This window comes from Chrysochloris asiatica, unplaced genomic scaffold (genome assembly GCF_000296735.1).
Source record: "Chrysochloris asiatica unplaced genomic scaffold, ChrAsi1.0 scaffold00028, whole genome shotgun sequence".
Classification (NCBI taxonomy): domain Eukaryota; kingdom Metazoa; phylum Chordata; class Mammalia; order Afrosoricida; family Chrysochloridae; genus Chrysochloris; species Chrysochloris asiatica.
In genome coordinates this window covers 20,026,668-20,039,234 of record NW_006408546.1, presented here as the reverse complement: position 1 = coordinate 20,039,234, position 12,567 = coordinate 20,026,668, and the positions used below count along the sequence as shown (strand labels likewise).

Genomic DNA, 12,567 nt, shown 5'->3' with positions numbered 1-12,567 from the left:
TGGGGGAAGGAAAGAGTCCCCACTGAATAGCTATCATCCTGTCTAGATGGGTCTGGTGAAAGGAGATGGGGATAAGATTTGTAAGATTCAATAGTGAATAACTGTTATCATGACTAATCGTGACTGTCACACTTGTAAAGGTAGAAGTTTTGGAACAAAAAAAGGGGAGTGGTTAATCTTACAGTCCAGAAACAGAGGACCCTAGGACCATCAAGAGAGGAACGTCAAATAGGTGCGGGACCTTATCCAGAGTAGCAGCAGCGCCAGAAATGGAGGCAGAGATGGGGGCATGGAGAGGGGTAGTGGCTGAGGCCTCTAGATTCATGGACTAAGAAGAGAAGGACTAAGAGCTGGTGGCCAGGAGCAGACTTGCAGAATGTGCACTTTGAAGATGTAAATTATATATGCCTGAGTGGGTTGTTGTTGTTTTGTTTTTTGTGTGTGTGTGTGTGTGTGTGTGTGTTTTAAAAAGCTAAAGTGGATAGAGAGAAATACTTTCAACTGATGGTATATAGAGGGGATTATAATCAATGTAATGAAACAAGTTATATGAATTGTTGAATGTGAAACTGATTATATGTCCTGTAAACTTTCATTCAATCCACAATAAAAACCTTAAATTTAAAAAAAAAGAGAGAGAGAGAATGCAAATGGGGAACAAAGGAAGGAAGTGGGTAAATGATGACACATTGAGGGGAATGCAATTAATGAAATGAGGCAGAGTATGAATAAATTGAACATAAAACTAAAAAAAAAAAAAGAATAGATGCTCTCCCTTCACATTTTTCAACTACCTCATAGATAAACAGATCAGTTTATAGGATAAGAAAGCAAAGGACTTGCTGAAGATAAAAGTCAAAACAAGACTTATTTGCTGTTGCTGTCATTGTTTTTAGTATGGCATAAACTACCAGCTGTTACGTGGGAGAAAGAGGAGGCTTTCTGCTCCCATAAAGATTTATAGCCTCGGAAACCCTGTACAGGTTCATGATGTGTTGGAACCGATTCCACGGCACATAACAACAACAACAACATAAGGAAGATGGGACTCCTGGTGTGGTGCTGTGGGTTAATGCACTGAACTGCAAAGTCACCTTGAACAGCAAGATCGGTGGTTCAAGCTCACCAGTTGCTCCTTAGAAACCATACAGGGTCACTATGGGTGGGAACCAACTTGACGGCACTTCCCAACAACCACAAAAAGGAAGGGGAGTGGGAAATTGGTGTCCTATCATGTAACACCCATCTGCTTTCACTGGGAACACTTAGGAAGCATATGTGAGCTAAGTTTTTTCAAACTACAAATGAATGTATGGTAAACACTTGAGTAAATAAACTAAAACTCTTACTGGACTTTTCCTTTTAAGGATCAAGATTTATGGTGCGCCAAGTGTGAGAGTATCATCTTGTATTACAGGCTTGTGGTATACGATATATCACATAACACACACACAAACGCCCAAATTAACACATCTCTAGATTGCCCAATGCTGATAAACTTAAATGATGACACTGAAAAAAATAACAAAATACAGTCTTAGGTTAAGATTAGCTCAGTATTTGGGGAAATTTTCACACTGCTTAAGCACATATTTCTTTTTAGTCAAGAAACTATTTGAGAGTCTTAACAAGGTCAGAAATAAACTTAGAGAATTTAAACATATTCACTGGTAAATATAGGCCCATGTAATAACTTACTAACTGGGCTAGTAGGATCATCTGTTTTATGTAGCACTGTAAGGGAATCCTGCGGCTTTGACCCTCAGGTGAAGGGTTAGCCTCAGAGACCAGAATGGGCTGAGAGCCTGCTTGGTTATTGACAAAAGAACCAGTAAGAAGAATCCCAAGAGCCAGTCTCTTTCCCTGCTAGATCTACATCTTTTCTGTCTTCCTTCCTTAACAAACCATGAGTTAGAGGTTTATTTCCAAAACAGAAAGGTGTTTCTAGTCCACTAATGAGTTGACAATGGCAGGATGGTCCCTGGAACATTAATACACGATAGCTGGCTTTGTGTTACTGAGCGAATGGGCTGTTCATAGAATTTTGTGTGGAAGCCCAGTCAGAACAACATAGCTTCTGCATTTAGGTCACAAGTCTCTCCAATTTTCCTTGTTTCTCAAACACTGGTTTCCATAGTGATTCCCTTCTAGTCTCTTCCTACAGGATCAGTGTCTGGTTCCAACATTTAAAAACTCTCCTAGTTGCCTCTGGAACACAGTGATGGTTGAAAACACAGCCACAAGTGCTGCAGAAGTTGGGAGTTTATACTTACACTGTCTCCGATGGATCGCAGCTTGTAGAACGGCTGAATATAAAACCAGGACCCTTCATTTCCAGCCTCATCCAAAGTCACTCTCATGGCGTTCTTCTCCAGCAGAGCCGGAAGCCGCTTGTTCACAGTTAGGTATTTATTACTTTTCAAATGCAGGAGCTAAAAACCCACCAAGAGAATCGTTGAGTGTCAGTGAGTCTCTGACTTCTCCACCACGGCTCTCTCAGTCACAGAAAAGATTCATCAGATCAGACATTCCACTGAACTGCTAATGAAGTTAGACACACAAGGTGTCTAAGGCTAGGAATAATTAGGACAGAAAGAAGAACCCAGGGGCAGGGAATAGAAAGTAGAGTAGAAGAGAAAATAATTTCTTTTTTCCTCAACACAGCCTTGGACAAGGTGGACGTTGTTCAGGGCAAGTGCACCAGCAGTTTGGAACAGTTCAAGGCCATCTGTTAGTGGGGATAGTCCTAACCCTGTGTAATGGGCTAAGGAACTGGACTGTAGACCAAGTAATCTTTGACACACAGGGCACTTCTGACCACAAACAGTAGTTTGTTTTACGAAGTGGCCTCCTTACAGGATTGTCATTTCACTGGAAAGAAAATGACTCCCATGAATTTTCACCTTGAATTTCAAAACACTTGATTCTTGATTCTGGGGTAATCGTCATATATGAAAAGGATAGGAAGACTGAAGATCTAAATGGGTAACAACTTGTCTGACAGCAGGTCTAACCCAGGGGGAAACTGTCAAGGCTTCCCAACTCAATAAAGCCATTAAGTGATGATGTAAGGGAATACCAAAGACTGCCCAATCCCTGGAAAAATATAAGGGCAACCTGGGAGTCTAATACCCAATGCTAATATCCCCTTTTTACTGCCAACAGATATGGTTTCTAAAACAGTCTTACGCAGTCCACAAGTCTTCTAACGAGGTTGTTGGAGTGGAGGAGTAGCTTACCTAATGAGCCACTGACATTTTCTGGCTATGACAAACAAGGCAGAGTAGTGTTCTTCCATAGTCCTCACTGTCTAGCTGGGGACTTGGTCCTGATTCACCATACATTGGTCCACATACTGAACTCAGTCTTGGGAAAGTAATTATAACTTCTATTCAGAGCTTACTCTGTCATAAGCATTTCTCAATCATCTAAGGAAGCAGATATCGTTCCCATTTTGCTGGTCAGTAAACTAAGGCATGGCAAGATTTCTTGCCCAACATCTCACAGCTAGGTAAATCACAAAATCTGAATTGGCATTCTCTTAAGAGGCTATGCTCTTAACTCACAGGTTAAATTATCAGCGATGGTGAGGGGAAATGATTCTCCCATAACTAAACAGCCTGAGACTCTATCATGTACAACAAAGGGAACTGATCCCTTGCAATGAATCAGCTGTCTGCACGGAGTCCTACTATGAAGGCAGCCAAATCCTGTTTCATGTGTTGTTTTCTCCATTCCATTCCTAGGATGTTTCAGCTCCAGGAGAAAAGGGCCACTGGGACCTACCTGGATCACATTGCCATACTGAATGACAGTCCCCAGCAATTTCCTGTTTTCTGTCTCATTCTGCTTCTTTTCCAAGTCTGCAGCATGCTGTTTGTGGAAAAGGGACATTGGTCACACAGAGGAAACAACGGGTGCTATTTCACTGCAGTAGTGCAAACCAACTATGCCAGTTAGCAAGTACAAGAACCACAGAAATTAGCAAAATCCCCAAGGGCACCCCGAAGCTAACTAAAATGAGCAAGGGGTTCAGAAACCCAACCCACTCTGCCTTTGCTTTGCTGGTCTCCTTGGCTCTTGTAAACTGCAGACATGTGCATTGGTCAGACTTAGCCAAAAAGGCATGGAGGGGATTTGTTGTTGATAAGTACCATCAAGTTGGTTCTAACTCATAGCGACCTTGTATAGGGCTGCTTCCAAGAAGCACTGGGTGAGTTTGAACTGCTGACCTTATGGTTCACACTGACCTGCAGCCCAGTACTTATCCTACAGCACCACACCAGGACTCCATGGTCCTTTATCACTTGTCAAGGAATTTTTATGGCTTTGGAGTAAAATAAACATGGATCCAAAGCCTGGTTTGAGCATTTTCTGGTTTGAGGACCCTGGAGCATGTTAGTTAACACATGTGAGTCTGTTTCCTCTTTTGTTAAATGAGGATAAACTTGCATCTCTTGGAAATTACTTAGCTAAGTAAGTAGGCCATTGGGAGACACTGTTAGACCAAATCCATCATGTCAGATTGGGTGAAGCTGAATAGAAAGGTCTAGAATGGTCTGCCAGGGCCACCGTCCTCAACAGTCACTTTTCACTTCTTTACCAGTACACCTCTGAAAGTCCCGTTAACAAATTACAATAATGCTAAACGGGAATGAGTTTCATCCTAAGTAGTACGTACTCTGTGTCCCAACGTCTGTCCCCATCCTAGATGGGGTGAAACAGAAATAAAACCACAAGGAAGAAATTCAGTCTCTAATCTGGTGCACAATAAAACCTTAAGGACTAGTCCTATCCTTCACAAGATTGCCAATGTTCTGTTCCTAGAGTTTCCCCTTTTCAGTGTCTGTGTGGCCTTGTCCTTGAAGCAAGATGCTACCAGATGTCAGTGGGTTAACAGACCTCTTTCCCAGGTGAGAGGTCTGCATTTTTACAGTAAGGGATCCTTGGGGGCTTGGTCTGGGCTTCACTCTATACCAGATCGCTTCATCTTACAGCGCTGTTGTATGAGGTTTTTAAAAGGTGAACTACATTCGCTGGGTCAAGTGTCTTTCAGTTTCCTTCGAAAGTCAACATCCACTTCACTTCTACCTAACATTTTAGAAAAATACATCTTCTGAAAAAAATTAACTGTATGAAGCAATCTTAAATGAAGTTAAACAAATGACAGAAGGGGCAGGACCGCCTGGCCTGTGTTGTTCCTACGGATCACTGCAAGTTTATGACATCGGTCTAAGCTCCTTAAAACAACAGTCTATTCAAAGACGTTCCTCTCCCTCTTTTTTGAAATCAGTTGCCAGTCAGTTAGTTTCAGTTATAACAAAGGACACATTCCATGGAGATGAAAACATGTCCAGAAATAATAAGGGGAGTTCTGGTGTGGCACTGTAGGATATAAGCACCGGACTGCTGACCACAAGGTCAGCAGTTCAATTTCACCAGCTGCTCGTCAGTGAAGAAACCCTACATAGGTTTCAGCCAACTCAACAGCATTTAACAACAATGAACAACGTGCAATCCACGGCTTCCATATGGCTCTGGCAAAATTCCTAACTCTCTCATCCCCATCCATAAACCAAAATACCAAAAACCCAAAAGTTGTCATTGAGTTCATGCTGACCCCTTGTGTGAAGAGTACAAGTGTGTTCCGTTGTTGTTGTTAAGTGTCGTTGAGTCAGGTTTGACTCATAGTCACCCTGTCTAGAGTTTCCAAGGAGCGCTGGTGAATTTGAACCACCAACCTTGTGATTCAAACTGACCTTGCGGTCCAGCACATTGTCCTGCAGCACCACACGTGGACTCTACCTGTGCTCCACAGGGTCTTTTCAATGACTGGTTTCTTAGAAGATTCGGACTTTCCCCTAAAGTACCTTTAGGTTAGACTCAAACCTCCAATCTTGCAATTAGCAACCAAGCAGAGCCAAGTTAGTTAGTCTCCCCTCCATAAATAATAAACACCCTCCCTGAATTTAACCTCTCGTTCTGCCCTTTTTCATGCCCTGCTTCTCCCTTCTAGGTCTCTACAGCACCCACATGATCTATGGGTAATTTTATGAAACAACAAAAAAAAAACTAGGCTGAATCTTCTTGTTACTTGGAATGAAGATTTATACTTCACAGACAGTCAATTTTATTTTCTGCTAAGCAGTTCTCAGTTAATATGGGCTCGGAAAAATGTCAAGGGGAGAAAAATCAGAAAATTCAATAAAATAAAACATGACATTTTCTAACACAGGAATACCATTTTTTGCTGCTCTAGCATACAAAATCTAAGTAGCGTTTCTGGGACTTCAACACTACGTTCTTATTAGCTGCTGTTGAGGAGTTAGTCTTGACTCATCATGACCCCAAGTACAGAGGAACACACTGTGTGTCCTCCATCATCCAAGACCACGTGTGAATTGACCCCTCGTAATCCACAGGGCTTTCATTGGCAGGTTTTCAGAAGCAGATCTCTAAGACTTTCTTCCTAGACCACCTTACTCTGCCAGCTCCTCTGTAACTGGTTCAACATCACAGCAGCAAACACTACTCTGTGACAGATGAGCGCTGGCTGTTCATGAGGGTACATTGGTCAGGAGGGGTACAAGAGTCCCATTCAAGAGGGACAATTCTCATGGACTTTCCTCCTACTCTCAAAAATGTCCAATGACCTATGCTTAAGAAACACTGATCTAAAACATCAAGTTCCTACTTCCTCTTGGACTCCTAGCATGCTGTTATAGGATCAGCACTGTAATGCGAACCACATGATCGGCAGTTTAAACCCACCAACTGCTCCTTGGAAACGCTACATAGGGTCGCTATGCGTCGAAACCAACTCGATGCCACTTAACAACAACTTACTCTTTGGAGTCCTGGTGTGGCACTGTAGGGTAAGCACTGGACTATAACCACAAGGTTGGCGGTTCAACCACAACCAGCCACTCCTCAGAAACCCTGTACATGGTTCACTATGAATTGGAACTGACTCAACGGCACCTAACACTAATTAAAAGGCAGCAACCCAGTGGTCGCTGGAATCTCTAAAATCAGACATCACATTAGTCATCAAGAAGCCACATATTCCAATTAAGAGTAATTAAATACCAACAGTTATAAGGGGCCAAATGCATATGCTAAAAAACATATACAAGTAAAACGGTAACAGGAGCGTTCAGGTTAAGGACTATTCCTAGAATTCCCTTTTACTACACATTCCTTTTCTTATCTGTTCTCTTGTTTAAGGAAAAAAGCTTTACAATTTATTTCACCTTTTGCTAAATGTGTAAATACCAAATGTTCATTTTAACTCACACACAAGTCCTTAGATAACTTTTCCCACGAAACCAAGTTCAGTTTTTAGACAAAAACAATTACCCTGACTTTTAGATTCAAAAGTGAGATAACAGATTTAAAAACGGTGAAGTACAAATTAAGAGTCCCTACGTGGTACAAACAATTAACATGTTCAGATGTGAACCAAAAGCTTTGTGGTTTGAGTACACACAGATGTAACTCAGAAGAAAGACTGGGCTACCTACTTCTGAAAAACCAGCAATTAGACACCTTGTGGAGCAAAATTCTACTCTAACAAGAGTTGGACTTGACTCAAAAGAAATTGCTTTTAATCTAAGAACTATACTGGGATTACTGAATATTTATCAAAGTTGTTTCCACTCTTAGAGAGGATACTCATAAGATTTGGTTTGTCAGATCCCTCAAGTTTTTGCAATGGATGGGCATAAACTATCATACAGTGAGCTGGAGGAACCATTTTGGAGAATAGTGGTGGTGGATATGTGACGTGGAGTCGGAAACAACTCATAGCAACCCTGTACAGGGTTTCCGAGGTTGTAAATCTTTACAGGAGCAGAACGCCTCATCTTTCTCCCGCAGAACAGCTGGTAGTTTCGAACTGCTGACCTTAAGATTCACAGCCCGATTCGTAACCACTACGCTACCAGAGCTCCTTAAATATACACATGGAAAGAGTTTATTTTTATGTCTATGGACTTGGCTTTTAATCATTTTGGAGCATACTCTGAAATTAACTACCAAAATACTTAAGAATGGACATCACTTTTACTTGGCAATTCCACTTCTACGGGTTTCTCCAAAGCAGTATACTGACAAGCTCATATTAATTTTTTTTTACAGAAAGGCAAAAGTAGTCATAATCCTGAATAGTAATCCTAAATAAAAGATTGATTATATATAAAGTTTCAGTACTGCCCTACAATGAAGTACCCAAATAGCCCTTAAAATTCAGAACAGAGATTCCTATTATTTACAACATAGTAAGTAAAAGCAGGTTTAAGAAATGGGAGTCAGATAGCATGCATCCACGTATATTTTAGCATGTACAGATATGGAGATAAAATAAGAGGTGAGGTAAAGCATTGTTGTTGTTGTTATGTGCCGTGGAGTCGGTTCCGACTCATAGAGACCCTGTACAGGGTTTCCGAGCCTGTAAATCTTTACAGGAGCAGAACGTCTCATCTTTCTCCTGCGGAAAAGCTGGTAGTTTCGAACTGCTGACTATGAGGTTCGCAGCCCGATTTGTAACCACTATGCAACACACACCAAAATATAATCCAAGGTTATCTTTCTGGAGTTGTTGTTGTTGTTGTTAAGTGCCGTCGAGTCGGTTCCGACCCATAGCGACCCTGTACAGGGTTTCCGAGGGTGTAAATCTTTGTGGAGTAGGATTTGGGAATTTTTTTTTCCTTTTATTACTCATCTGCATTTTGGACATTTTTTCCCCTAGATTACTAACATGTCATGTGTATAATCCTTTTCCAAAAAAAGGAATCTACTAAGGACTATTCTTGCTCTTGCTCAGTGCCATCAAGTCAGCTCCAATTCATAGCAACCATGTAAAGAACAGAACAAAACACTGCCCAGTCTTGCACCACCTTCACAATCATTGTTAGCATGTCGATCCATCTCACTGAGGGTCACTCTCTTCTCACTAACCTTCTACTTTACCAAGAATAATGTCCTTGTCCAGGGAGTGCTATGTGCTATCAAGCGGGTTTTGACTCACAGTGACACTGTATAAGGTTTCCAAGAGTGGCTGGTGGGTCTGGACTGCAAAGCTTGTGGTCTCTAATCCATTACTTTACTCTACAGCGGCATACCAGGACTTTGGTCCTTCCTAACAGCATGTTCAAAGTATGTGAGATTGAAGTCTCGCTTCTAAGAAGCATTTTGGCTATACTTCACCAATATCTTCACCAGTACTATAATTCAAATGCATCAACTCTTCTTCATTCTTTCCTATTTATAGTCCAGCTTTCCTTTGCATATGAGGTGACTGGAAACATCATGGCTTGGGTCAAGTGCACCTTACTCCTCACAGTGACATTTTTTTTGCTTTTTAATACCTTTAAACGAAGTCTTGTGCAGCAGATTTGCTCCATGCAATATGCTCTTTTGTTTCTTGACTGCTGCTTCCAGAGACGTTGACTGGGATCCAAGGAAAATGGAATCCTTGACAACTCCACTCTTTTCTCCACTTATGCTGTTGCTTCTTGGTCCAGAACTTTGTTTTCTTATGTTCAAATGTAATCCACACTGAAGACTGTAGTGTTTGATCTTCATCAATCAGTGTGTCAGCTCTTCACTTTATGCAAGCAAGGCTGTCCTCCAATTCTGATGCCATGTTCTTCTCAATATAATCCAGCTTCTCAAATCATTTACTCAGCACATTTACCGACTAAATGTGGCAAAAGGATACAACCCTGACACACATCTTTCTTGATTTGAAATCATATGGTATACCCTTGTTCTGTCTGAACAACTACCTCTTGGTCTGTGTAGAAGCGCCTCATTAGCACAATTAAGTCTTCCGGAATTCCCATTTTTCACAATGTAATCCACACCATCAATGGTCTTTGCAATTCTCATGATTCAATAGTGTGTAATTGTTATCATGACTAATTGCGACTATCACCATTGTAAAGGTAGAAGTTTTGTAACATAAAGGGGGGAATAGTTAATCTTACAGTCCAGGAACAGAGGACTCTAGGACCATCAAGGGAGAATAGCATGAGTGGAATGTGGACTGTATCTAGAGAAGCAGCGACACCAGAGATGGAGGCAGAGATGAGGACATGGAGAAAGGGAGCAGCTGAGGACTCTAGACTCATGGGAAGAGAAAGGCTGCATGCTGGCAGCCAAGAGGCAGGCTTACAGAATGTGCGGTTTGATTGTTTAAATGATAATGTATTCCTGAGTACATCCAAAAAAATCAAAACCAGAGGGAATAGAAGCAAATACTGTTGAATGATGATATATGGAGAGGACTGTAATCATTGCAATTAAACGATGAGTGTAAAACCAATGTTCTCCCATGTAAACTATCACTCAATTCACACACACACACACACACACACACACACACACACACGTCTTTGCATAGTCAATGAAATAGAATTAACACTTTCTGGAATTCTCCTCTTTCAGCTAAGATGCATCAGATATCAGCAATGATAACCCTCATTTCACAACCTCTTCTGTATCTGGCTTAAATTTCTGGCAGTTTCCTATAAATGTAATACAGCAACCATTTTTTCATTATCTTTAGCAAAATTTTACTTATGGGTGATATTAATGATGTTGAGTAACAATTTATGAGCACAAATAAGGATTTCTTCTAGTTGATATGCCAAATTTCTTGGCGTAGAGAAGTGCGCGTCTACAGCATTGCAGGTGTTTGTTGAAACATCTCAGCTGATATTCCATCAATTCCTGGAGACTTATTTTTCACCAATGCCTTCAGTGCAGACTGGACTTCTTTCTTCAGTAGCATTGGTTCTTGATCACATGCTACCTCCTGAAATGGTTAAAGGTTAACCAATTATTTTTGGTACATGACTCCTTGTATTCCTTCCATCTTCATTAGATGCTTCCTGTGTCTCTCATTATTTACTGCTGTTTTAAGTGCCACTGAGTTGGTTCCGGGTCACAGCAACCCTGTATAGGGTTTCCAAGGAGTAACTGATGGGTCTGAACTGCCAACCTTGTGGTTAGCAGTCCAGTGCATAACTAGACCCTTCTATATTGCATACAACTCAAGACTTCAATTTTTTCTTCATTTCCTTCAAATTGAGAAATACCAAGCATCTTCTTCCCCTTTGGTTGTTGAACTCCAAATATTTGCATATTTCATTATCTTTTCATTTAATTTTCCCACAAACTTTTTGAAGACCCTGTCTTTGCTTTGTCTTCTCAAGACACCCTTTGAAATTTTTTGTTCAGCGTTTTTATTTCATCCTTGTTAAGTGTCACTGAGTCAGTTCCAATGCACAGCGACCTTGTTCCATCGTATCTTCCAGTTATTTTAGCTTCTCTACTTTCAAGAGCAAGTTTCAGAGTCTCTTTTGGCACCTGTTTTTGGCCTTTTCCTCTTTGTGATGAACTTTTCCTGTTTTCATATATGCTGTTCTTGTTGTCATTCTACACTCATTTGGTCTTCAGTCATTAGTATTCAATGTGCAAAATTTACCCATGAGATGATCTCTAAATTCAGGCAAGATAAATTCAATATTGTACTTTGGCTCCCATGGACTTTTTAAATTTTCTTGTACTTCAACTTGACAGTTCTATAGTCAGCCGTGGCCTTGTCCTGATGCTACTGAGTTTCTCTATTGTCTCTTTCCATAGATGTAGTCAAGCTGATTTCTGTGTATTTCATGGTTTTGAAAAAGATGTTTCCAAATAACAGGGTTGTTTGTCTTGCAAAATTCTATAGCACAATTTGTGTCATTTATCAAAAAGGACATATTTTCAAACTATCAATCCTTCTTTGTTTCCAATTTTCACATCCCAGTCACCAGTAACTATTAATGTTATCTTGACTGCATGTTCTATTAGACTCAGACTGCAAACATTGGCTAAAATCTTTAATTTCTTCATTTTTGCCATAGTGGTTGGTGCTTAAATGTGGATAATAGTCATATTAGCTAGTCTTCTTTGTAGGCATATGGATATTACCCTATCATTGTACTTCAGGAAAAATCTTCAAATGTGGTTTCCAACAATGAATATAATGTCGCTCTTCAATTTGTCATTCGCGTCACAGTAGACAATATAAGTGACTGATTCAAAATGACTAGTAACAGTCCTTGTGAGCTCCAGTGTTTCATTTCACTTTTGATGACTGCCAATTTTCCTAGATTCACACTTAGTACATTTCAATTATTAAGGGATATTGGCAGCTGTTTCTTCTCATTTTAGCTCATGTCACATCAGCAAATGAAGGTCCAGACAGCTTTACTTCATCCATGTCTTTAAGGTCAACTTTACTGTGGGTGGCAATTCTTTCCCAGTCATGTTTAAAGTACCTTCCAACCTAAGGGACTCATCTTTCAGCACTGTATCAGAGAATGTTCTGCTGCTGCTCAGCAGGTTTTCACTGACTACATTTTTCCAGAAGTGACTTGACTTTGAATTTGCAATGATACTTAGAGAATTGATACACACTTCCATGCATTAAAAATCTTAGTTTCTGGAGTTAATTACTAAATTGGTATGTTTTGATATGACAACATGAAAATGGCAGTGCAAAATAATACACTCTAA

General features: G+C 40.5%; 1 protein-coding gene across 2 annotated transcripts in view; it reads right to left on the bottom strand.

The window, feature by feature from the left end:
- ITPR1 (inositol 1,4,5-trisphosphate receptor, type 1) overlaps positions 1-12,567 on the bottom strand; it is a 437,331-nt gene that overhangs the window by 285,378 nt on the left and 139,386 nt on the right. For both annotated transcript variants that reach the window (XM_006846621.1, XM_006846622.1), the window contains exons 4-5: positions 3,787-3,873; positions 2,274-2,432 (exon numbers count right to left, since the gene is read on the bottom strand). In XM_006846621.1, coding sequence (XP_006846684.1) covers positions 2,274-2,432; positions 3,787-3,873 — 246 coding nt within the window. The remainder of the gene's footprint in view (positions 1-2,273; positions 2,433-3,786; positions 3,874-12,567) is intronic.